Source organism: Hyperoodon ampullatus (genome assembly GCF_949752795.1).
Source record: "Hyperoodon ampullatus genome assembly, chromosome: 13".
NCBI classification, from domain to species: Eukaryota; Metazoa; Chordata; class Mammalia; order Artiodactyla; family Ziphiidae; genus Hyperoodon; species Hyperoodon ampullatus.
In genome coordinates, this window is record NC_136926.1 from 11,715,361 (window position 1) to 11,741,195 (window position 25,835).

The window sequence follows — 25,835 nt, forward strand, 5'->3', positions numbered from 1 at the left end:
GTCATCATTTTACCAAGATAGAAAAATGGAAGGAGGGGTGAGTTTGGATGGATGTCTAGAAGATACTTGACTCATTATCTGAGCTCTGTGGGTTTCTAGGTAGAGAGGTACAGAGATGGAAATCTGTAGTTCAACAAGGTGTCAGGATTAACATCAAAAAGTTAGCCATTGTTATATGGGGGCAGTTGTAGCTATTCGGAATATCTGAGATCTCCTACAGATAGGAGATAATGTTAAAGAGGAAGAGGACTCAGGACAGAGTTGTGGGCATCAACATTTGAGGGCTGAGTAGAAGGTGGACCAAAGAAGATGAATAGCCAACAGTATGGAAGGAGAACCAAAGAGAGTATATCACAGAAGCCAGAACAAAAGTTTCTAGTTGATGATTTCAAATGTTGCAGGGAGACCATTTGGGCCCAGCAGTGGCTTTGTCCATTGTTTGTCACAGACAGTGGAGTGGTGGAAATGGAAGACATTCTAAGTAGATTGAAAAAGTGATTATAAAGTGAGATAGAAACTGTAAGTGAGACTGCTTTCCCCAGATTCTTGTCAGTGAAAAAAAGGAGAAAGTGAGCTATAGCTAGAGGAAGAGACAGTTAAAAGAGGTCTTTGATTAATTGGGAAAGGCTTAAACATGTCCTTAGCTGAGGATCGGAGCCAATGTATTTCATTCATTCATTCATTCATTCATCCAATAAGTATTTATTGAGTGCCTCTCCTGTGCCCCAGGCATCCAGGAATACTGTGGTGAATAAGACAGTCATCCATCATGTCTTCATGGAATCTATAGAAGAGGGGAGGAAACAGACGTTGGAGAAGTCTATGTGTAACAGCCGAGCAAGGGCAGTGTGCCCACAGAGTGTAAACCAAGAGAGCTAGGCTGGTCTGGAGAGTCAGGAAAGGCCTCTCAGACACAATGATTATTTAAGCTGCAGTGTAGGGAGCACATTCTAGGCAAAAGGAACTACATTTGTAAAGATGGGAAAGACCATTGCACTTTTAAAGAACTCAAGTCCATTGTGTCTGGAATATAGAGAACGAGGAGGAAACTAACATGAGAATAAGATGAGAGGGGTAAACGGGGACAAGATCATACAGGGGCTTGTAAGCCTTCTTAAGAATTTTGATCTCTATCGTAAAAGCAGTGAGAAGCCATTGAAGAGTATTAAGGAGGAGACTGACATCAAATTTGCATTTTTGAATGATCACTCTGGAGACACATGGAGAATGGCCTGGGAGGTGACAAGCGTGGGTGTAAGGCGATCATTTATAAGGTTGCTGCCTTTACCTGGGTGTGAGGGAGTGGTGGCCAGACTCAAGAGGGGACAGTCAGGATGAAGCAGAAAGTGACTCAGCTTGAGAGCTAGGCAGGAGGTGGGACTAGGAGCATTTAGTAACAGACTGAACGTGGGGAGTGAGATGGTGAGGATGACTCCCAGTCTCTAGTTTGAGCAGTAGATGGTGCCATTTACCTATATGGTAAAAAAGGAATTGGAGATTGGGAAAGTGGAAAGGGAAATATGATTAGTTAATATTAATCATGTTGAGCTTGAGGCTGGGAAACATCCAGATGCAGGTACCTCGTGTAGAGTGGATAAGCTAGCCTGGACCTCAGAAGAGAAGTGAGAAACAGAGGTGTAGATGTGGGAGTCATTTGCATAGAGATGGTAATTGAAGCCTTTGGAGTACATGAGATTCCTTAGGAAGGGAAGTTAGAGGGAGAAGAGCGCCCATGACAAAGCCCTGAGGAACACCCACATGTAATGGCCCAATAAGGTAGGGAGTAGCTGGAAAGGAGAGGAGGGAGGGAAAAACCGAAAGGGTGTGGTGTCTCAGAAAACGAGAGTTCAGGAAGGGGCAGTCCACAGTATCAAATGTCGCTGGGAGGACAGGCAAGATAAGGACCCCTCCAGGGTGGTCATCAGTGACCCTCCTGTGAGCAATAGAAGGGGAGGTGTAGGAACAGAATGAGGAGTGCAGACAGGGGTTATAAAGGTAAGGAGAAGGGGAGAGAGTTGGTAGGGACAAAGGGGTTGATGGGATTTTGGGTTTGTTCATGTTTGTATTCTCAACATCTGCTACAATGCCCGGCATACAACAGGTGCTCAGTGAATGTTTGTTATATAAGATGCGAGAGAACAGGATCAGGAGTATAGGTTCATGATTGCTCTTGAATAAAAGGAAAGAAATAACCCTTCCTTCTGAGGCAGGGAGGAGATAAAAGTACAGATGATAATTACCGCAGTCCTTTACTGCCCGCTTACCATGGGCCAGGCACCGTTGAATTTTATAAGTGTTATTTCATTTTTGTGAAACCCCTTTGACCTTTGAAATAGTTACTTTTTTAACCCTAATTTACCTGTGAGGAAACTGAGGTTTATTGAAGCCAAGTCACTTGCTTAGGGCAAGGGTTGGCAAACTTTTTCTGTAAAGGGGCAGGTGGTAAATATTTTAGGCTTTGTGGACCAACAGAGTCTCTGTCACAACTACTCAACTCAGCTATTGTAGTACAAAAGCAGTCATAGATAACATATAAATGAATGAGTGTGTCTGTGTTCCAGGAAAACTTCATTTACAAAAATAGGCAGCAAGCCAGATTTGACCCTTGGTCCATGGTGTACCAACTCTTGACTTAGAGGGTCACTTAGTGGTACGTAGCTAGTGGTGGAGCTACGATTTGAACCCTGTTTGGGGAGACCCTGTAAGCCTATATGCCTGGCCACTACTACATTATGCTGCTTCTGTCACATTCTTTCTTGAGTTTAATCCAATAGAGGGAACAGACATGATATTTACCTATACTTTTATAAAACTTTTTAATGGATTTGGTATGTGCAACTTTGGGGGGTGATGAATACCAAATACTGGAATATCCCCTGATTTCTAGACTGGCACTTCTTTAGAGTCAGAGCTGGTACAGAATAACACAGTTACTGACATTAATAATAGAATGCCAGAAATAAGAGAAGATGGGGGTGTTTCATGGTCTAAATTGCCTGTAGAATGAGCCTCTCACCCACTTGGCCAGGGCTCATAACAATTAACCAAGCCAAGTAGAAAAGAATAGACTTTCATTCCCTTTATTGGTAAGAAACCTCCCATATCAAGAGGGAATCGATAACAATCTCCTTGGGAGCCAGTAATCCCTTCGGCATTTATCTGTGAAGCTGTTGCTGCTGCAGACTGACTGTTCATTGTGTCTAGTGTCTCTTCTCCCTTCACTCCTCATTGGGAAATGAGAAGAGCAGCATCCTCTCTAGTGGATTTTAGTGAAGGCTGGTTAGGGTTAATTATTAGAAAGTACCTTGGAATTATGATTCTATTATTTATTTTGTGTTCATTTGACATAGTATATTTCTCCAAAGCACTAAAGAAGACACTATGCAAATAACTTTCTAAAACTATTCTAATAACATTTCAAAAAGTCATAGCTCAGTCAAGATATTAAGAAATGTTATTAACTGTCACAAATAGTACAGAAGAGGGAAGGCAGCCTAAGGTGGAGAATAGGTATCTTGGCCAAGTGGTCTCAATGGAAACATGCAGATATACTCAGGGTAGACAGACTGTCTAATTCAAGGGTTCTAATCTCATAGTTCCCAGCTGAACTGAGGGCCTGCTAAATCTAGACCAAACCAAGTCCGGTGGGACAGGAGGGTCTTCATCCCTGAACACAGTCCTGTTAATGGCCCTAAATCTTCAACTGTGCTCATTGAAAGGCTGGCATTTCTGCTGGCTGGCTTGGTCCATTGCCCACACAGGATCAGTATCCTGGTGTGTAATACAAAGTACAGGTGCTACAGGGAGCAAGGGAAAAACTTTATCTGGATTTCACTGCTTCAAACCAGAATATGCCCCGTAAGATTATCAAGGCTACCTTCTGTGGGGAAGAAATTTTGAACCACTTGAGTTTTAGATGGCTGGCCATAAGGATAAAGTATAGCCAATGTTATAGGGACCAACTTTACTTGCTAGGAGCGTAACAGTACTGTGGTATTCCTCAAATTTTATGGAGATTGGACTCATTGTTTTTAGAGCTAAGGATATCTAAATGTATAATGGTTTGGGGGTTAAAGATATCTAAATATGGAAATGGTTAGTCAAAATAATGATAACACCGGCTATTTACTGACCCTTTGGTATACATCAAGAACTGTGCCTGGGATTTTATATGAATTCTTTCATTTAATTCTCACACCAGTCTTAGACAATAGGAACTATTATTGTTATTTTCTTGAGATGAAGAAAATGAGACTTGGAGATGTTAAGTGAGTTGCCAAGGTTACACACCTAAGTGAATGGTGGGGCTAGAATTCCGTCTCAGGAGTCTGCCTCCAAAGCCCACAGGCTTAATTACTGGAGTGTGGAGCCTTCCTGACTCCTGCTAGTGTGGTTTTAAGAAAACCAGGTTTCCTTAAGAAAAGAATGTTTTTGTTTTCTTAAGAAAGAATGTTTTAAGAAAAGGAAGTGTTTTTAGAACTTTGTAGCCCATTGGGCAGAATGTACTATTTTTTATTCCTAACTCTGAAAGTACCCCCCACCGGGCATCTGTTTTTCTGAGAGACCTGTTTCAGTCCAAACAAGGAAGCATCTTCCAGTAGTCACCAAGTTATGTAAGCTAGGAGCGAATCACAGTGTATGTCTTCTGTACCCGCAGTTACGGCTAGATGAGGCTCAAGAAGCAGAATGCCAGGCCTTGAGGCTACAGCTCCAGCAAGAAATGGAGCTGCTCAATGCCTACCAGAGCAAAATCAAGATGCAGACAGAGGCACAACATGAACGTGAGCTCCAGAAGCTAGAGCAGAGGGTGTCTCTGCGCAGAGCACATCTTGAGCAGAAGGTATGAGCGTGTTGTCAAGGGTCCTGTACCGCTGGGTAGAGAACGGGCATGGCTCTGCCTGTGTACTGGGCGATTTAACAAAGGCACTATTCCCCTCATACCTGCTTTGATACTCCTAGTGCCCCTGAGAGGTAGGCATAGTCCCCATTCCACAGGCAGGACACTGAGGCTCAAAAGGCTTAATTAAGTTACTTGCATAAATCTGATCCCACAGCCTAAGTTCTCTCTATTATATTACTCTGCTCGGAAACCTTCCACCTTCACAGCCTGAGGACTGACACGGGTTACTGGGTAGTTGATTTGATGTATGAAAGGTACTGTGAGTTGATAGCGTGGCCCCTAAATGTCGTGAGGAGGCCAAATACAGATTTGGTTTTTATTCTCAGCTATTTCTAAACCAAAAGAAATCACCAGCAGGGCTCTTTAAAAAAAATTAAAATGAAGAGAGGCTGATATTGCCGTACATAATAAATGTTATCAGAATTGAAATATTCATTGCTTTAGATATTGCTGAGGAAGATGAAGTAGAAAAGATGTCATAAAGCATCTCAGAGCTGTTAAGCATGTATTTGCTTAACCAGTTATTCGTGCTTTCTTCTGGTAGTTCCCAGAGATCAACGTGAGAGACTATTTTCCTGCTCTAGAACTAAATTGCTAATGACCCAGGGGGCTTTGGGCTCTCTCTGGGAAAGCAGCACAACTTAATTGTGCTTGAGTGTCTTTTAGCTTCTCCCGAGCCATCTCCTGCTGAGACAGGACAGTGACCTAGATCGGCCCAGCTGCTTGGCTTGCTAGAATGGCAGTGCTGGCCCCAGGTGGCCCCAAACGTTTTTATTCTTGTGAGCAAGTTTTAAATGTGATGGATTAGACACACAACATTTATCACAGGACTCTCCCAGCCTGCCCCAGACTAGTTTACTCTTAGTTCCTGCGTGTTTGTGTGTCATCTGTGTGCATGTTATGTGTATATATATGCCTGTCGGGAACTCCTTTCCATTAAGAACTGTTCATTGTGCTTATTTCAGATTGAAGAAGAGCTGGCTGCCCTTCAGAAGGAACGCAGCGAGAGAATAAAGTACCTATTGGAAAGGCAAGAGCGAGAGATTGAAACTTTTGACATGGAGAGCCTCAGAATGGGATTTGGGAATTTGGTTACATTAGATTTTCCTAAGGAGGACTATAGATGAGATTAAATTTTTTTGCCATTTACAAAAAAAAAAAGAAAGAAAGAAAGAAAGAAAGAAAACAAAAAAATTCAGACCCTGCAAAACCACATTCCCCATTTTAACGGGCGTTGCTCTCACTCTCTCTCTCTCTTACTCTTACTGACATCGTGTCGGACTAGTGCCTGTTTATTCTTACTCCATCAGGGGCCCCTTTCCTCCCCCCTCCCGTGTCAATTTTCAGTGCTGGCTGAAACCTGGCCATCTCTTCTATTCATAGTACACGTCACAGTATCGATGTGATTCAAAATGTTTCAGTGAAAACTTTGGAGACAGTTTTAACAAAACCAATAAACCAACGACAACAAAAAAGTGGATGTATATTGCTTTAAGCAATCACTCATTACCACCAATCTGTGAAAGTAAAGCAAAAAATAATAATAATAATAATAAATGCCAAGGGGGAGAGAGACACAATATCCGCAGCCTTACACCTTAACTAGCTGCTGCATTATTTTATTTTATTTTATTTTTTTGGTATTTATTCATCAGGAATTAAAAAAAACAAAGTTTTATTAAAGATTGAAAATTTGATACATTTTACAGAAACTAATTGTGATGTACATATCAGTGGTGACATATTAATACTTTTTTGGGGAATGGGGGGTGGGTGGGGTGAAGAGATCTTGTGATTTTTAAGAACCTGCTGGCAAGAGTTTAACTTGTCTTGAGCATATTCTGATTGTATCATAATCATTTTCTGCTGTTGCAGAGGATGTGAATACACTTAAGGAGCTCACAGAATCCCAGTAGCACAAATTGGGCTTTGGCAAATCGTGTATTTTGTGTATAGAAGGAATTTAAGGAGAGGTATTACTTATTTTCATATTGTATTTTAACTGTTTCTCTGATCAAATTTTTTTACTCCCTCCTCCCAGTCCTCCCCACCTCCCTCCTTTTCCAATTCAGTATTTGGAGTTCAACACTGTCTCTCAATCAGATCATCTTGATCTTTTTTCTTTATTTCCCTGCCCCTCCCTAAGTCCCATATCTTGGTCATAAATATTGCATTATTCACACTTTCAAACTGTGTATTTTCTTACAATAAAAAATGATGAAAAAAAAAAGGCTTTACTTCTTTTGCATGCACTTTAAAAAACAAAACATTTTTCAGGTTCCAAGGAAGAGCATGGTAACTGTCAGAGCTTTTAATTATATTTGTAAATAAAAGTGTTCATCACATTGCCTTGCTGTGTTATTGTAGCAGGAAGTTTCCCTTCTAGGTTCATCAGCTCCTAAAGCAGAGGGAGAGCTGCCCTCCAGAAGCTGTTCTCCATGGCCCCTCAAGAAGAACCATTCAAGATTTTCAGGTAAAGCCATGTCTTCCAAGTTCTTCTCCAGGGCTGAAGATGGGGTTGCACTGTCTGAAGTGGTCAACTGCACCTTTTTACCCTTAAGAATAGAAGAAGGCACATGTGTGCACATGCACGTGCACACACACACGTGCACACACGTGCACCCACAATGCGCCAGTCCTAGGACCATGTATTGCTGAGAGAAGTGAGGCACCTTAAAGAAAAGCAGGCTATGAAGTAGACATTATAACCAAATATTTGAAATGATCGTACTGTAATAGTAGATTCCCCCACCCCTCTAGTCAGCTTTTACTAGAATAACTTTATATACATGACAATGAGGTAGTAAAATCTGTAACTTCTAGGAAACGGTTTTGGGGTCAAGACAATCTCAGTAAGATCTCATTCTCTTAGGGTTCTGAGTCCTAGTCATTGAAAATTAATCTCTAGCATGATGACTTGAAGACCACAGTTGAATTCTGCAGGATATTCAGTCATCACAGACAAGTGTGATGAGTCATGTTCACTGTGACAGACTAACCCAGAGAGGTATACTCCGGAACTCACAAAATGATTATCAACATGGGCTAACCCCAACCGTAAAGGCTTTAATAATTAACACCCAGTTTCCTGAGCCGCTTAGGTCATTAAAGTTTCCATATTAGGTACATCAGAAAGTAATATTGGAAAGGACTCATAATTATCCACGAAAAATAGGTAACCTTTATTGCATTATGTTTACCATGTGATAGAAGTCTACACTAAGCATTTTGTAGATGAGGAAATAAGCTCAGATCAGGGTAAATGCAGGGAGTGGAGTCTGAATCGAGAGCTGTCCAATTTCTGAACCCACACACCTAAGAATAGTCACACTGCCACTCAAAAGGACATTAAATCAGTAAGAAAAACTTCTTGTTTATTTCATCCACTTCTGTCTGTAGTGAAAACTGTCTAGCTAGCTTGTGTAAAGTCCTTATGTTTGTGAGGTTATAGGTGCTGATCTTTATAAAAGTTCCCTCTCCACAAGTTTGTCAGTGATGTGTCCAAGGTAGAGTTATCAGAAGGAATGTGGGTCTGTGCTCCTGACACCTGGTACAGACTAAGTCTTCCAACTCCCTTCTAGTACCTGAGGCAGTGAGAATAGACAGGGACCAGAATAGTAGCAAGAGAACAGGTATAAAAGAAGTACTGGGACGGGAGCAGAGAGCCATTGTCTGGTATTATTCCAGCATATACAAAACTCCCCTGAGTTAAAAGAATTGTTACAGGTTTGTCATAAATATTATAATGGCTGCTTACCTTTGATTTGCAACTATTCATTCAATGAATATTTACTGCGCACCTTATATGTCAGGTACAATGCCAGATGCTTAAGCTCTGTCAGTGTATCTCAAACAGGTAAAGACCCTCACCCTAATGAAGCTTACATTAGAGGTAGGAGGAAAATGGTAACACATAATAATTATAATTTTAAATGATCTTACATGGTAATAAGTGCTATAGATAAAGGAAAAAGGAAAGAGGAAGAGGGGTCAGAAGTGCGAGGAACAGCATACATTCAGCTCATTCATTCAGGAAATATTTATTGAGCATCTACTGTGTCTGGGGATGTAGTAGTAAGTAAGATGGATAGGGTCACTACTCTGCTTAAACTCATGGTTTAAATCTCCACTGAAAGAAGTAAATAAGCAGTGGACTAATTTAATCAACAGTGGGCAAAGACAAGCCATTACAATGCAAATGCTGGGTGCGACCAGGAGTTTAAAGGAACTGAAACAATTACAGTCATAGGGAATATCAGAGAATATTTACCAGTGATGTCTAGTTAACAGCAAAAATTTACTTACTGAATTTACCACTGACTGTAAATATTTGATTAAATATTGAAAAAAGTATTCCTGGGCAACTGGAAACGTGCCCATGTAAGAATTCGATATACCTCTCTGATTTTAATTTTTTTAAATAAATTTTGCCATAGAAATGATAAAACAAAAAAAATGTTTTGTTGTTCTAGTATGGCATAGCTGTGTGCTTTTCCTGCTGATTACAACTAAAAAGTAGACAAAAATGCAAGAGCAACTATCTGAGGATACTGAGAAATAAAAGCAGGTGGATTGTGGAGAAGCAACCTAGACAGAGGAATGAAGGCAAAATAAAACCATTCTCAGATGAAGAAAAATTAAGAGAATTCATTGCCACCAGACCTAATGTACAAGAAATGCTAAAGGAAGTTCCTCATACTGAAGGGAAATGATACTTGAAGGAAACTTGGATCTCTGGGAATGAAGGAAGAGCAACAAATGGTAAATATCTAGATAAATATAAAAAAGTTTTCCCTCTTATAGTCTTTAAAATACATTGAAATATATACATATATATATATATATATATATATATATATATATATATATATATATATATACTGTGTTGAAACCAATAAATATAACATTGTCTGGGGAAGGTTTCACTGTATGTAAATACAATCCATATGACAATTATAACTTAAAGGTTGGGGATTAAAGGACCCATATGGTTACCATGCTTCTGCATTTTACATGAAGTGATATAATTCTTATTTTAAGCAGACCATGAAAAATTAGTTATGTATATTTTTAACTCCTAGAACAACTTACCAAAAAGAAAATGCAAAGAAGTAATAGCCAAAAATCTAGGTCATGAATTAAAATATTCAAATAATCCAAAAGAAGGCAGTAAAGGGAGAACAGAGATACAAAGAAAAAGAGGGACAAACAGAAAACAAAATGGTAGACCTAAATCCCACCATATCAATAATTACATTAAATATTTACAGAGTGGATAAAAAAGGACTATACACTGCCTATGAGAGACAGACTAAATATAAAGACACATAAGTTGAAAGTACAGTCATCCCTCGGTATCTACAAGGCATTGGTTCCAGGACCCCTGTAGATACCGAAACCCATGAATGCTCAAGTCCCTTACATAAAATAGTGTAGTATTGGCATACAACCACACATCTACCCATATACTTTTTTTTTAAACATCTTTATTGGAGTATAATTGCCCCACAATGCTGTGCCAGTCTCCGCTGCACAACAAAGTGAATCGGCCACATATATACATATATCCCCATATCCCCTCCCTCTTGCATCTCCCTCCCTCCCACGCTCCCTATCCCACCCCTCTAGGTGGTCACAAAGCACCGAGCTGATCTCCCTGTGCTATGCAGCTACTTCCCACTAGCTATCTATTTTACATTTGGTAGTGTATATATGTCAGTGCTACTCTCTCACTTTGTCCCTATCCATATACTTTGAATCATTTCTAGATCACTTCTAATACCTAATGCAATGTAAATGCTATGTAAACAGTTATCAGCACATGGCAATTCAATTTTTGCTTTTTGTAACTTTATGGAATTTTTTTAAAGTATTTTCAACCTGCAGATGGTTGAATCTGCATATGCAGAACCCACAGAAATGGAAGGCTGACTGTAAATGGATGGAAAAAGTGCCATGCAAATAGTAAAGCATAAGAACACTGGAGTGCTATTTTATTTATTTATTTATTTATTTGGCTATGTCGGGTCTTCATTGTGTGCGGGCTTCTCTCTAGTTGTGGCGCACGGGCTCCAGGGCGCATGGGCTCTGTAGTTGTGGTGCGCAGGCTCCAGAGCACATGAGCTCTGTTTTGTGGCACATGGGCTCTCTCATTGAGGCGCGCAAGCTCAGTAGTTGTGGCATGCGGGCTATGTTGCCCATCGGCATGTGGGATCTTAGTTCCCCAACCAGGGATTGAACCCGGGTCCCCTGCATTGGAAGGTGGATTCTTTACCACTGGACCACCAGGGAAGTCCGTGAAGTGCTATTTGAATATCAGCTAAAATGGACTTCAAGACAAAGAGTATTATCTAAGATAAAAGACACTAATAATGAGAAAAGGAATCATTTATCAAGAAAACATAATATTAAATAGAGAAATAGACAACAAAATTATAGTAGGAGAATGTTAACTCCCCTCTCTCAGCAATTGATACTACAGACACAAAAATAAGAAAAGACACAGATCTGAACAACACTATCAACCACCTTGATTTAACTGACATTTATAAAACATTATATCCACAAGCCAGAATACACATTCTTTTCAAATATACATTATATTCACCAAGTTAGACCATATGCTGGGCCATATAAAATACTCTCTGACCGAAAAGAATTTTTTAAAAATTAATTACAACAAAATATCTAGGAATAAAATATCTAGAAATTAACACACTTCAAAATAAGCCATAGGCCAAAATGAAATCACATATGAAAATAGAAAATATTTTGAACTGAATGACAAATATATCAAATTGTGAGATGCAGATAAAGCAATCCTTGGAAACTTAAGCTTTAACTGCTTATATTAGAAATCAACAAACTAAAGTTCCACTTTAAGTAACTAGAAAAAGTTAAGCAAGGCAAACCCAAAGTATGTATAAAGAAAGAAGTACTGGGCTTCCCTGGTGGTACAGTGGTTGAGAATCTGCCTGCCAATGCAGGGACACGGGTTTGATCCCTGGTCTGGGAAAATCCCACGTGCCGTGGAGCAACTAGGCCCGTGAGCCACAACTACTGAGCCTGCGCGTCTGGAGCCTGTGCTCCACAACAAGAGAGGCCGCGATAGTGAGAGGCCCGCGCACCGTGATGAAGAGTGGCCCCCACTTGCTGCAACTAGAGAAAACGCTGGCACAGAAACGGAAGACCCAACACAAACAAAAATAAAAATAAATAAATAAAAATTTAAAAAATAAAAAAACACCATCCCTTCCCCTCTACTCTACTACCACTTCACTCCACCCTTATAAAAAGAAAAAAGAAAGAAATACTAAAGAGCATAAATCAACTAAATAGAAGATAGAGAAACTGCCCAAGCCAAAAGCTTATTCTTTGAAAAGAGCAACAAATTTGACAAATTTCTGGGCTTCCCTGGTGGCGCAGTGGTTGGGAGTCCGCCTGCCGATGCAGGGGACGCGGGTTTGTGCCCCGGTCCGGGAAGATCCCACATGCCGCGGAGCGGCTGGGCCCGTGGACCATGGCCACTGGGCCTCCGCATCCGGAGCCTGTGTTTTGTGGCAGGAGAGGCTACAGCAGTGAGAGGCCCGCGTACCGCAAAAAAAAAAAAAAAAAAAAAAAAAATTGACAAATTTCTTACTAGACTTATCAAGGAAAAAACAAATCGCCAGCATCAAGAGTGAAAAGGGGGTTATCACCACAGATCCTACAGACAATAAAAGGATAATGAGAAAAAATTATGAGTAGCTTTATGGCAACAAATTTGGCAACCTAGATGAAATAGATTTACTTCTTGAAAAATACAATTTAACCAAAATTGACACAAGGAGAGAAACTGCATAGCCCTATATCTATTTAAAAATTTTGAATTTGTCATATAAAAAATTTCCCAAACAAAAAACTCCAATTCCAGACAGTTTCACTGTTAAAGTCTAGCAACATTCAAGGAAGAAATAACACAAACCTTTGCAAAACATAAAGAAGGGAGGATCACTACCCAACTTGTTTCATGTATATGTGTAATATCAAAACCTGATGAAGACTTTACAAAAAAAGAAAACTATAGATGACTAACCCTCGTGAGTATGGACACAAAATGCTTAACACAATTTGGTAAATCAAATCTAGCAATGTTTTAAAAGATCAGTAGTACACAATGAACAAGTAAGGTTTATCTCAAAAATACAAAGTTGGTTTGACGTTTGAAAATGTAGTCAACATATTAAACGAATAAGTGGGAAGCCCATATAATCCTTTCAATAGATGCAGAAAAAGCATTTGACAAAAATTCAACATCCACTCATATTTAAAACATACAAACAAACATACCTCCCAGCAAACTAGGAATAGTAGGAGATATCCTCAAACTGATAAAGGGCATCTACAAAAACCTATAGCTAATTTCGTACTTAATAGTGAAAGACTGAAATGTTTCCACCTGAGATCAAAATCAAGGCAAAAATACCCACTTTCACCAGTTGTATTTATCATTATTCTGGAGGGCCTACCCATTAAATAAGGCAAGAAAAGGAAATAAAAGATTAGAAAAGAAGTAAAACTGTCCCTGTTTGCAGATGATATATCTGTTTACAAAGAATCTACAAAACTACTAGAGCTAATAAATGAATTTAGCAAGTTCATAGGATCCAAGGTTAATATACAAAATCAACTATTATTTTATACTAGCAGCACTCAGTGGGAAAATGAAGTTTAAAAAACTGCATTCACAGTTGTTACATTTACATGCCAGAAAGTACCTAGAAAGAAATCTAAAAGAGTTCTAAGATCTCTACACCAGGAAAAAGCAAAAACCACAAGAAGTTGCTGAAAGAAATTTAAAAGAACCTAAATACATTTTTAAAATATATACTATGTACATGGGTAGGAAGACTTAATATTGTTAAGATGTCTATTCTCCCCTAATTGATCTATAGATTCAATGCAATCCCAATAAAAATTCCAGCAAGATTTCTTGTAGAGATTGACAAACTGATCCTAAAATGTATATGTTAATACAAACAACATAGAATAACCACAGCAAATTTTAAAAAGGTGAACAAAATTTAAGGACTTAGTCTGCTTGATTTCAAGACCTGCTATAAAGCTACAGTAATCAGGGCACTTTGGTATTGGCAAAAAGTTAGACATAGATCGGGACAATACAGACAGTTCAGAAACAGATGAATACATTTGGTCAAGTGCTTTTGTTTTTGTTTTTGTTTTTAATAAATGTGCTAAGACAATTCAATGAAGAGAGGAAAATCTTTTCAACAAATGGTACTGGATCAACTGGACATCCATGTGGGGAACATTGAACACTGACCCTTATCTCACTGTCCACAAAAATTAATTCAAAATGGATGATAGACTCAAGTAAAGAATCTAAAATTATAAAACTTCTAGAAGAAAATGAGAAAATCTTTGTGAGCTTGGACTAGGCAAAAGTTTCTTAGAAAAAGTAGGAACGATGAAAGATTTTTTTTTTTACTTTTATCAAAATAAAAAATGTTTGCTCTTCAAAAGACACCATTAAGTCAAAAAGGCAAGCCACAAGCTGACCAGGAGTATATCCACAACACATTTATCAGACAAAGATTTGTATCAGGGTATATATAAGACTCTTACAGCTCATTCGTATGAAAACAAACGCAATAAGAAAGTGAGCAAAAGATATGAACACTTTCCAAAAGATGACATAGAAATGACCAGTAAGCACAATGGAAAGATGCTCAACATCAAAAGTCATCAGGGAAATGCAAACTAAAACCACAATGAGATAACACTATACATCCATTAAAATGTTAAAAAAAAATACAAGTTTTGTTGAGTATGTGGAGCAAATGAAACTCATAAAGTAAAATGGTCCACCTACTTTTGAAGACAGTTTGGCAGTTTCTTAGAAAGTTAAACACACTAAACATACAATCCAGCAATCCCACTTCTAGGTTTCTACACAAGAAATGAAAATTTCTAGGTTGACATAGAAACCTATACATGTATTCATAGCAGCTTTGTCATAGCAAAAATAACTAGAAAACCCTCAAATGTCCATCACCAGTTGAATGGATAAATTGTTACAGCCATACAATCGATAATACTCAGCAATAAAAATGAACTGTTGCTACATGCAACAACATGGATGAATCTCAAAAGCCAAGCAAGAAAAAAAAAAGGAATATGTGCTATATGATTCCACTTCTGTAAAATTCTAGAAAATGCAAACTATAGTGACAGATCAGTAGTTAACTTGTGATAGGGTGAGAAGGAGGGATGAAATACAGAGATGTAAGGAAGCTTTTGGAGGTATGGAATTGTTTAATCTTGATTTGGGTGATGGTTTCTTGGTATATACATGTGTAAAACATCAAATTATATGCTTAAATATGTGCAACACAATGTACTTTGATTATATTCCAATAAAGTTGAAAAAATAAATATTCTACTTGTTCACAGGTTAAGCAGGGAGCTTATCAAGGTAGAATCCCAGAGATGGCCCTAACAGTACTTTCAGAAATGTGATCTTAAGACGATTATAAATTTTTTAGTCCATTTGAGTTTCTTCAAGGAAAAGGTACAATTAGACCAGGGATCGGAGATAAGAGTAGGGTAAGAAATAAAAGATCTAAGATATAAATTCCTGAGTGGAAGGGACACCAGACTAAGAAGGAGGTTAGCTTTCTGATGTTTATGGTCATCAGAATTAGGGAATTGATGAATGAGCTTTAGAGAGCTCTGTTAAAACTCAGTTGTATGTGGGAATTTCCCTGGCGGTCCAGTGGTTAGGACTCCACGCTCCCAATGCAGGGGGTGTGGGTTCAATCCCTGGTCAGGGAACTAGGATCCCGCATGCCGTGGAGTTCATCCAAAAAATAGAAAACAAAACAAAAAAACTCAGTTGTATGTGAATTTTTGTAGAAGTATACATTTGGGAAAGGGGAGAAGGAACTTTTATGGCCTGGTAAATGGATATAAAGAAGTCCATGCTCCCTAAACTTGACAGCCCCTTTATGATTATTCATTCAACTGATGGTCACTGAGACTTCGTTATATGCTGGACATACGTCCGGTGCTGGAGATATTGAGCAGGACACTGGTTGTCCTTGCCTTTATAAAGGGTCCAGGCTAATAGAGGAGATAAACATCAAATTAAAAATTATACACATATACATATTTTAAAATTACAGTTTTAATGTTTCAACAGAGTGGTGCAGGAGAATCTTATGTAATCAGGGAAGGATTCCCTGAAGGTCAGTTAAGGGATACCTAAAGGGCGAATGGGATATTGTCAAAGAAAGTGGAAGAAGCTTCCAGGCACCACTTGTAAAGGACCAAATCTGGAAGCAGTCTGCCTTGTCAAGGGACTGAGAGGCAGCCAGCAAGTTTGGAGTTTAACGAGAAGACAACCGCAAGAAGCTAGAGAGGAAAATGGGGGTCAGGTCATATGGAGCCTTATAGGCCACTTAAGGATCTGATCTCCCTCCCAGAGCAGCTGCAAACTGCTGAAAGGTTTTAAGTGGACACTGGGGCTGTTTAACTTTGCACCAGTTTAAGAACAGAGGCCCTTTGCTCCCTGGCCCAGATGAGGATTTAGGCCAGTACCATCACATTTAAATATTAAAGAGATACCAATCCTGTGTTTCTGAGATCTGGTCTTAGCGTCTGTGTTAATCAGGGATTAATTCAGGGCCTCCTGAGTAATTGCCATGTTTGATATATTTTCTGCCATCAAGTCAGAATGATGAGCAGTTCCCAAGGGTCCAGACTTGTTAGAAATGCTGGGCTCTGGCAGGGCTGCTAAAGTTGCACCGTGATACAGAACAGCCTCCTGTGTCTCATCATTCTAAACCCTACTCTTTTGGTAAGCATATAGCCTTGAGGAAGGCAGGGCCATTTGTAGACATGGTTCCTGTATGTCAATCAGGTCAAGTTAATCATTTATGTGTATTAATTCACTTAATCTCAACAAAAGATCATTTTGTGGTTCTCCAACAACCCTGCGAGGTAAATAAGGCAGATTAATGATTCCCCCTCATCCATTTTTTCACATGAGGAGGCTGAGCCTCAAAGGGAATTTGTGTGCAAGTGAGTGTGGTGGTTATGAGCTGGGCTCTGAGGCCAGAGCTACATTCAGAACCAGAATCATCCACTTCCTAGCTGGGAGTCCTTGGGCAAGTTCTGGTCTCCTTCCAATTTACTAGGTGAAACAGGGTATCCCCTTGCTTCTAAGGTCATTAATGTATCTTTTCATATGTATTACTTTTATGTGAACTTCCTGTGTATACACTTCACCTTTTTGGTTGGGTGGCTGAACTTCTGTACCTGTTTTAAACAAGGAAACTAACAGATTACTAAAATTCCTCATTAATCTTTAGACTCTGTGACTAAAAAAATACTGTGGTTAGCAGATAAAAAGTCTCAAGGAAAATAGAAGTTTAGAGAAAAAGAATAAATTATTTTAAATATACATAAATATCAACTTGTCCAAATGTTTAAAGTTTGAGAAGACTGGTAAGAGGATGGAAAAGCAGGTGCTTACATATACCATTGACATGAATAAAATCAGTGTGATCTTTTTGGAGGGTGATTTGTCAGTATCATAACTGAAAATGTATATACCCTTTGACCTGATGTCAATGCTAGGAATCTACCCCACTAAATTACTCGCGAAAGAGTTTTATACATATAGAAAAATGTTTGCTGAAGCACTCTTTATAATAGCAAATAACCAGAAATAATCTAACCACAGCAGGGGACTAGTTAATTATGGAACATCTATAAAATAGATTATTTGTTCAAAATAACATGAACTGTGGTGACCTGTAATCTGAAGATATATGACATGAAGGTACATTAGTTGGGGGGAAACAGTGCAGAACAATGTATACCAGTATGCACAGCAAGACTATAATTTTTAACGGATAAATATGCAGACATATGCTGATACGAATCTTTGTATTTGCTTCTGAAAGAAAACACAAGAAACCACCGGGCTTCCCTGGTGGCGCAGTGGTTGAGAGTTCGCCTGCCGATGTAGGAGACACGGGTTCATGCCCCGGTCTGGGAAGATCCCACATGCCGCAGAGCGGCTAGGCCCGTGAGCCATGGCCACTGAGCCTGTGCGTCCGGAGCCTGTGCTCCGCAACGGGAGAGGCCCGCATACCGCAAAAAAAAAAAAAAGAAACCACCAACTGCCATGGAGGAGGCTGGAGGGTAGAAGGCATTTTCTTCCTGTACCGTTTGCCTTGTCTTAACCATGTGCATGTCTTACTTCTCCCATTTATTTTTAAGGTCAACAGGGTAGCTGTTCTCTTTATAACTTCTGTTTTACAAAATATTATTTTAAAATTGAATTTTAAAACCCCAAAGTTAAAAAAAAATTATTCTCTACCTTACTCACCCCCAGAGATTATACGAGGCAACGTTTCCAACAGTTTTTTCAGAGAAGAAAGTAACTGCAGCAAAAGGTGGGGAAAGGCCCAGCCCTGCTTACACCTGCCAGGCCTGACCAGGATGCCTCTCCATCACAGACCAGGTCAGTGAAACAGACCTTCAAATACCTTTCCTTTCGTTACATCAAATGGTATCAAAGTAATCTGCCCCTGGCTCCCCTTCCTCTCCCTTTTTTGGTACTGATTCTATATGGATCACAATCAGAACAATGAGACGTGTGGGCTATTTCTTAGTCATTGTTATGGTTTCTATACAGAACTACCAAGGGCGAAGGTTTCCAACCAGCTTCACTCTCAGGTGGAAAAGACCACTTACAAAAAGCAAAGGTGATTTTCAGGCAAGAAGTCTTGTGATTTTTTTTTTTTTAATCTCCAATTTTAATGGTTGCTCCTGCTGTAGTTTAATGGCACATGTACATGTACAAGGACGAGCCCTCTGTATGGTTCCTGAATCAAGTCCCAATTGTCACTGCTGATCAGGGAAGGGGGCTACTCACCCTCAGAGGTTGCCTCTTGACGTCCCACATTTATGAAATCCCACACCCAAAAGGACAAAATATCTGGAGGCCGGATTCAACTACACAATGTTTTTATTTTTATTCAACTATAAGCAAATAGCAGAATTAACACAACATTCAGCGAATCCAGACTGGCTTTTCTTACACTGAAGAGTGATCAATTTAACAGGCTCAGACTTTCGGATTTCTGATGACCTCTCACTCAGCCCTGCAGCTCATCTAGATGGCCAAGCTTTAACAGCAACTCTCTCCCTATTGCTTTTTTCAGTATTGCTCTTTAAAGGAGCCAGAGCAGGACACTGACACCCAATAACCAGCCTGAGATGTATCACATGGGGGGCTAGCAGACGTGCCGGCCCCTGGTTGTCTTTGTGAGAGACAGGGCCGTGAAAACACATGCCAGAAGATGCCATCACAGACTATCCTGGGCTTGGGCTCACAAAGGCAGAGGCAATCAACATTTTCTTTTTTTCAACCTCCCTTAAAGATTCTCTGATGCTCTGTTCTAATACTGCAGACCTGGTCTTTTTACCAGAATTTTTTTCTTCTTTAACGTCTGGGTTGTTATTCTTATATTAACATTTTGATGACCCCATCCTAGTACCAAAATATCCCCCACCAAAACAGAGTTCAAATGTGATCAAAACGTAAACCCCCTACAATTACAGAGGACAGGCAGAAGGAAGTCACCCTAAACCTAAATCTGACCGCTCAGGGCTCAGGCAGGGGGAAGGGGAGAAATCTACATGCATCACTAAACTGAAACACTGCTTGGGGACTCTGGGACCGTGTCCATCTCCTGGCTTTCCTCTACTTCCCAGACAGCTGCTCGTAGAGCTTGGGCACATAGTCATCCCATTCGGCCTGGTAACACGTGCCGGCCACCGGAGCCCCGAGCTCGTACTTCTTGCGGAAATTCGCCACCTTGAATTTGCCACGGTGGTCTCCAGATCGGTTGCTGAGAATGGGCTCATCACACTTCAGTGGCTTGTCCTGCTCATAAACCAGCCAGATGTAGCGGTGAAGGCCTGGAGGGGGAGGCAGGAGGGAAGATGTACACACAGCTAGGCATGTGAGAGGGAGACGTCACCCATTTTCATAGAATGCACCAACTCGGAGGGACCCAGACCACCCCATTTATGAGAGGGACCTAAGTTCAGTGCAGCTTTATTCACAATAGCCCAGAGGAGAAAGCACCCCAAATGTCCATTGATGAACGAATGGATAAACAAAATATAGTATATACGTATGATGGAATATTATTCAGCCTTGAAAAAAGAGGGAAATCCTGCCCCATGCTACCACATGGATGAGTCTTGGTATGGATCTGCGTATGGCATGGAACTTATATGGAGCTACTGAAACTTTCCTATACTGCTGATTAGAGTGTAGAAATTTTCAACCATTTTGGATTTCTATGACCCAACAATTCTACTCCTAAGTATTTACCCAAGGGAAATGGAAACATGCCCATAAAAGGACAAGAGTGTAAACAGCAGCTTTATTCATAATATCCAAACACTGGAAACACAACCCAAATGTCCAGGGAATGGCTACACAAACTGTGGTATATTCGCACAATGGAATACCACTTGGCAATGAAAAGGAACAAGCTACTACCTTGATTCCAAGAGACCAGGCGCCGAAAACAAATGCATACTGCATGACACCATTTATAAGAATACAACAACAGCAAGAGTAATCCGTAGAGAGGAGTCAGAAAATAATTAGCTCTGGGGAAATTTAACTTAAAAGATGCCTTAAGAACCTTCTGGGGTGACAAAAATATCCTACATCTTGTTTTCCATGGTGCTTACACGGATGTGTGCATTGGTCAATGTTCACTGACTAAACGCTTCTGATCTGTGTGTCTTATTATACGTAAGTTATACCTGACTAAACAAATACAAAAAAGAAAAAAGTGAGTTACTGAAGCTTTTTTTGTTAATGAGAACACAGCTCCTGCTTGAGAGAACTGCTTTATTCTCATGGGTGTATTTTGCATAATTAAACTGCCTAATGCAGTTTTATAACTGCCCCAGAGAACTTAAGAGATGCCTGGGAAAGCTGTCCCTCTCCCATCCTCTTATGAGTGCATGAGAGGGACTGGAGCCATCTGAAGCTTCTGGGCCTAAAGATAAAACACAAGGTCCCTTGTCGGGGACCTTCTTATACCTCTTCAGAGTAACTCATGGCTGGACAACATGCACAAGAGCAAGTGTTCTGCTGTGCTCCACTTCCCTTGCTTCAGGAAATGGAAACACCTGTAATGCATGACAGGCAATAACAGTGCATCTCCCACTGTTAGCCTAGGCAGCACTTACCCAACTTGGAGAGGTTCAATACAGTATTCTCTCTCTCTCTTTACATATATAATACATAACCTAAGGCAATACATAATGTGTGTGTATCTTCAATACGGTTCTTAGTAACCAAATCTTTTCAAGATACCACACTAGATTTTCTATAGAAAGATGAAATGACAAAATGCCAATTTTTTATAATTAATTTGGAAACTATGACCATTTCTGAGACCTCAAACAACCCACAGGGCAAAGGCTGAATATGGAATTTAGCTGATTTAACTGTTTAATCCACGTGTAGCTCCCCTGGGAAGTTGTTCTCAGCATTCTGCAACATTGCTTCCTTGGTATCTCTTCACCAACTTCCCTGCTTGCTAAAGGCCTGACAGCTGAGAGGCAGCGCTAAAAGAACATCCATCTAACTGGTACCCAAGGTTCTAGCCACCTGACACTACAGCAGGTCTGAGTGCCCCTGACAGGCAGTTGCCTTAGAGGGGAACCGAGTTGCCTAAAATCTCCACTAGAGGGGGCTTCCCTGGTGGCGCAGTGGTTGGGAGTCCGCCTGCCGATGCAGGGGACACGGGTTCGTGCCCCGGTCCGGGAGGATCCCACATGCCGCGGAGCGGCTTGGCCCATGAGCCATGGCCATTGAGCCTGCGTGTCCGGAGCCGGTGCTCCGCAACGGGAGAGGCCACAACAGTGAGAGGCCCGCATACCGCAAAAAAAAAAAAAAAAAAAAAAATCTCCACTAGAGTAAGGGCTCTCATAAATAAAAATAAAACTCTAAGAACCAGACTACAATTTTGTAGCACTTTTAGGCCAATCCTGATGTGCACCCAGGCTACCCTCCCATCTCCCTCCAAAAGCAGCCTTTACTGACCTGTGCCCTTGGGAGGCCCAGAGCCCACATAATCGGAGAGGACCGTGCCACTGCTGATGTCGTTGCCCTTCATGTTGACCACCAGGAAATGGTGCCATTCCCTACATGGAGGAACAGAAGACCATCAGCACCGCAGGAAGTTATTACGCACTCATGGGCGCAGCCAGCAAATGTGCAGCACGCACATGCTCCACACCAGGATGCAGTGACAGACAAGAGAGATGGCCCCACCTTCTCGGCCAGAGCAAACCTCACATGCCAGCAGAGAGGACCCGGCCACTCCCTCCCTCCTTCCGACTCTCTAGGGCAGGGGTCAGCACACTTCTTCTGTGAAGGGCCAGACAGTAAATGTTTTAGGCTTTGTGCAACACACTGTCTCTATCACAACTACTCAACTCTGCAGCTGTAGCCTGAAAGCAGCCACAGACAGGACATAAATAAATTATCATGGCTGGGTTCCAACAAAACTTTGTTTAGGGATACCAAAATCTGAATTTCATGTAATCTCCACATGTCACAAAGTATTATTTTCTTCAGTTTTTTTCCCCCATTCATTTAAAAATGTTAAAGTCATTCTCAGCTCATGGGGCTGTACAAAAACAGGTCTGGGGCAGATCTAGCTCTCGGCTATAGATTCTAGACTTTTGTTCTAGGGAGTGAAAGGGAGGGAAATGCACACTCAGGCTTAAGCATGGACGTGAACACCCCAAATCGGGTCTATTTCTGCCACCACAGCATGTCCAGTAAGGGACTTACACAGTGCAAGAAGCACTGGGTCACATGTGGGTGACTCACTGTTTCCCATCTTTCCCCAACTTGCCTGTATTTGGGGTCCTTCCTGCTGGGAGCATCCGGGTCTGTCAAGACCAAGGTATACAGTTTACCTGGATCAAGGCCATCCCATGCAATGCTGGTGGGCCGGTTCTTAACCTGTAGGAAGGAACAGATTTGGAGTTTAAGTCAGAAATGCTGAAGAAACCAATACTTTCTTTGACCTCAGATTCCTTAAAGGTCAAGCACAGTAAATTATTAATTAAAGCTCAAGTGTATCGACTCTGTTAAAGAGCGAGGATCTGACATTTAATATACATCATTTATTTTAGTCCCAACAACAATATGGGGCCAGTATCCTAGCATGTTATGAACAGAAAGACGTTGGATCAGGATTTCAACGCTCGTGCTGACTACAACCTTACATTACCTGGAATGACAGGATCTCTAGATTGGTGACCACGTTACCTGGGGCCTGCTAAAGTGAAATCTGAATTAACCAGATATTTAAAAGAGCAGAGAAAATGAGAAAACCAAGGTGGGCAGACGTGGACAGTGAGTCTGGAAAGAGAGGCTGCGAGATGGGCACTTTAAACACCCAAAACAATAAACTCTGTAAACGTCTAAACCAATAAACCATCTGAGCACTGTTTATTCGCACTGTTGCTCTGGAGGTTCGGAACCAAAAACTCGCCACGGCGTCGGGCACCTAGTTTCCCCACTTGCAGCAGCCAGGACCTGGTTAGGCCTCAGCCGTCGGCGCTCAGAAGCCAAACGGTAAAACAAGGCCGTTTACCCTTGAGCCTTCCAGCTGCAGAACGCATTTACCTTTGGGGCGGCTTCACGCTACTGGGAAGAATCTCTGAGCACTGATGCTCACCGCTGCTCACTGCTTACATAATGCGTCATATGCCCTCGGGTGGAGCTTTTACTTCCCAAATTGAGGCCTAAAATCCTGAGCACCGAGGGGAGGCTCTGGGGACGTGTGGGCGGCCACTCCCCACTCCCTCCAGGGGACGCCGCCCTCCCCGCCCCTGCGCAGCGATCTGGGCCGTTTCGAGGCCTATGCCACTGCCTCGCCTCGAAGTCCCGGGAAAACGGGTCAATTTCTTCCAAAGCCGAGCCCCGCCTGCCACGTGCCGGGTTCCCGGGGCTGGGTGGGGGGAGGAGGCGGTCAGAAGGCCTGCGGCTTGGGCACCGCGACCCCCTTCCCTCGGTTGATCCGGCGCACGGAGGTCGGAACGTCCCTCCCCACCTCCACTGGGTCCCCGCCCCTCCGACCTAAGAGACTCTAAGCCTCCAGTAGCTGAACCCCCGCCGCCCTTGGGTACCTGGGTGGGTGTCAGCACTTTGCCCAGCTCGTCAACCTCCGCCCCGCCGTATTTGACCTGCAGCGGGTGCTGCGGCCTCTCGTCCACTTCCTGCAGGCTCAAAGGCCCGGACCATTTGCTGAGGTCCACCGGCATCGCGAAGCCGAGAGGGTCGGACAGCAGGGAAAACTGCGGGAAGACTCACGCAGGGTAGCAGCCCAGCCTCCCAGCACTCTGCAAGCTATACCGAGGCAACGCAGTCACTACGGCCACGGCCAGGGAGCGCATGCGCCAGAGCCACCGCCCCGCCCTGCCCCGCTTCTCCAGTCACCGGCGAGGACGGGCCCCACTCTGCTCTCTGATTGGCCGAACCCAGTAGCGCGGGTCCTCTAGCGCTCCCGGGTCAATGCAGCAGGTTTGGCCTTTCTTTTTGCAGAGGGGGAACGTGCTGCCCGCCGCTGGCGGAGTTCCCAGGAACTGTGGCTGGGCTTGCAAGACTGTTGTTTCAAGAAGTGCAATTGAGCTACCTTTAATTTTTAAAAACTTTTTGCATGATTCTTTGCTCTACTTTCTAAATGCAGAAATGGTATGGTCTTGCTTTTCTCTTGCACTTCTTAAAACAACCTCATTACCCCGCCTCCTGGTATATTCGCGCATGCTCACTGGTTTCCGTAACGCCAGGAGAGGGCCTGGGGGAACTTTTGAGCGTTGTTCTCAACGGGTAAATATATTTGCACGTATATTTGATCTCCCTATCCCCACTTACTCTAGACAAGATTCTTGGAAAAAAATTTTTTTTGAGAAATTTTTTTTTTTTTAACTTGCAAAACAAGGAATGTTGCTCACCATCCAGTTTTAAAAGGATGAAGTCAGCCACTGCAGTCCCTGACCTACAACACACCCTGAAAGGCATACAGGACAAGAACAGGATGAGGCACTGTGTGCCTTGAGAAAAAAAAAAGGCAAAATCCTTAGATCTTATATATATTCTAGGAGAATTTTTAAATGAATCCAGATTCTTGCATCTTTCCATACTTAAAAAGATCAGTGGATCAGGATAGAAAGCCCAGAGATAAACCCACGCACATATGGCCAACTTATCTTTGATAAAGGAGGCAGGAATGTACAGTGGAGAAAGGACAGCCTCTTCAATAAGTGGTGCTGGGAAAACTGGACAGGGACATGTAAAAGTATGAGATTAGATCATTCCCTAACACCATACACAAAAATAAGCTCAAAATGGATTAAAGACCTAAATGTAAGGCCAGAAACTATCAAACTCTTAGAGGAAAACATAGGTAGAACACTCTATGACATAAATCACAGCAAGATCCTTTTGGACCCACCTCCTAGAGAAATGGAACTAAAAACAAAGATAAACAAATGGGACCTAATGAAACTTCAAAGCTTTTGCACAGCAAAGGAAACCATAAACAAGACCAAAAGACAACCCTCAGAATGGGAGAAAATATTTGCAAATGAAGCAACTGACAAAGGATTAATCTCCAAAATTTATAAACAGCTCATGCAGCTCAATAGCAAAAAAACAAACAACCCAATCCAAAAATGGGCAGAAGACTTAAATAGGCATTTCTCCAAAGAAGATATACAGACTGCCAACAAACACATGAAAGAATGCTCAACATCATTAATCATTAGAGAAATGCAAATCAAAACTACAGTGAGATATCATCTCACACCAGTC

The 25,835-nt window shown here is 41.5% G+C and overlaps 2 protein-coding genes across 2 annotated transcripts in view; one reads left to right on the forward strand and one right to left on the reverse strand.

Annotated features, from left to right (window-relative positions):
* Window positions 1-6,484, forward strand: part of TAOK3 (TAO kinase 3) — a 189,068-nt gene extending 182,584 nt beyond the window's left edge. Inside the window, exons 20-21 of the mRNA XM_079716978.1 lie at window positions 4,658-4,840; window positions 5,866-6,484. Coding sequence (XP_079573104.1) covers window positions 4,658-4,840; window positions 5,866-6,027 — 345 coding nt within the window. The 3' untranslated portion in view covers window positions 6,028-6,484. The remainder of the gene's footprint in view (window positions 1-4,657; window positions 4,841-5,865) is intronic.
* Window positions 6,485-18,926: 12,442 nt separating this feature from the next.
* PEBP1 (phosphatidylethanolamine binding protein 1) lies at window positions 18,927-24,286 on the reverse strand (the record flags this gene model as incomplete). The annotated part of the gene is made up of 4 exons (XM_079717108.1): window positions 18,927-19,894; window positions 22,050-22,150; window positions 22,870-22,979; window positions 24,152-24,286. 4 exons carry the CDS (start codon window positions 24,284-24,286, stop codon window positions 19,677-19,679), a joined length of 564 nt encoding a protein of 187 aa, XP_079573234.1. The 3' UTR covers window positions 18,927-19,676.
* Between the last annotated feature and the right edge of the window lie 1,549 nt (window positions 24,287-25,835).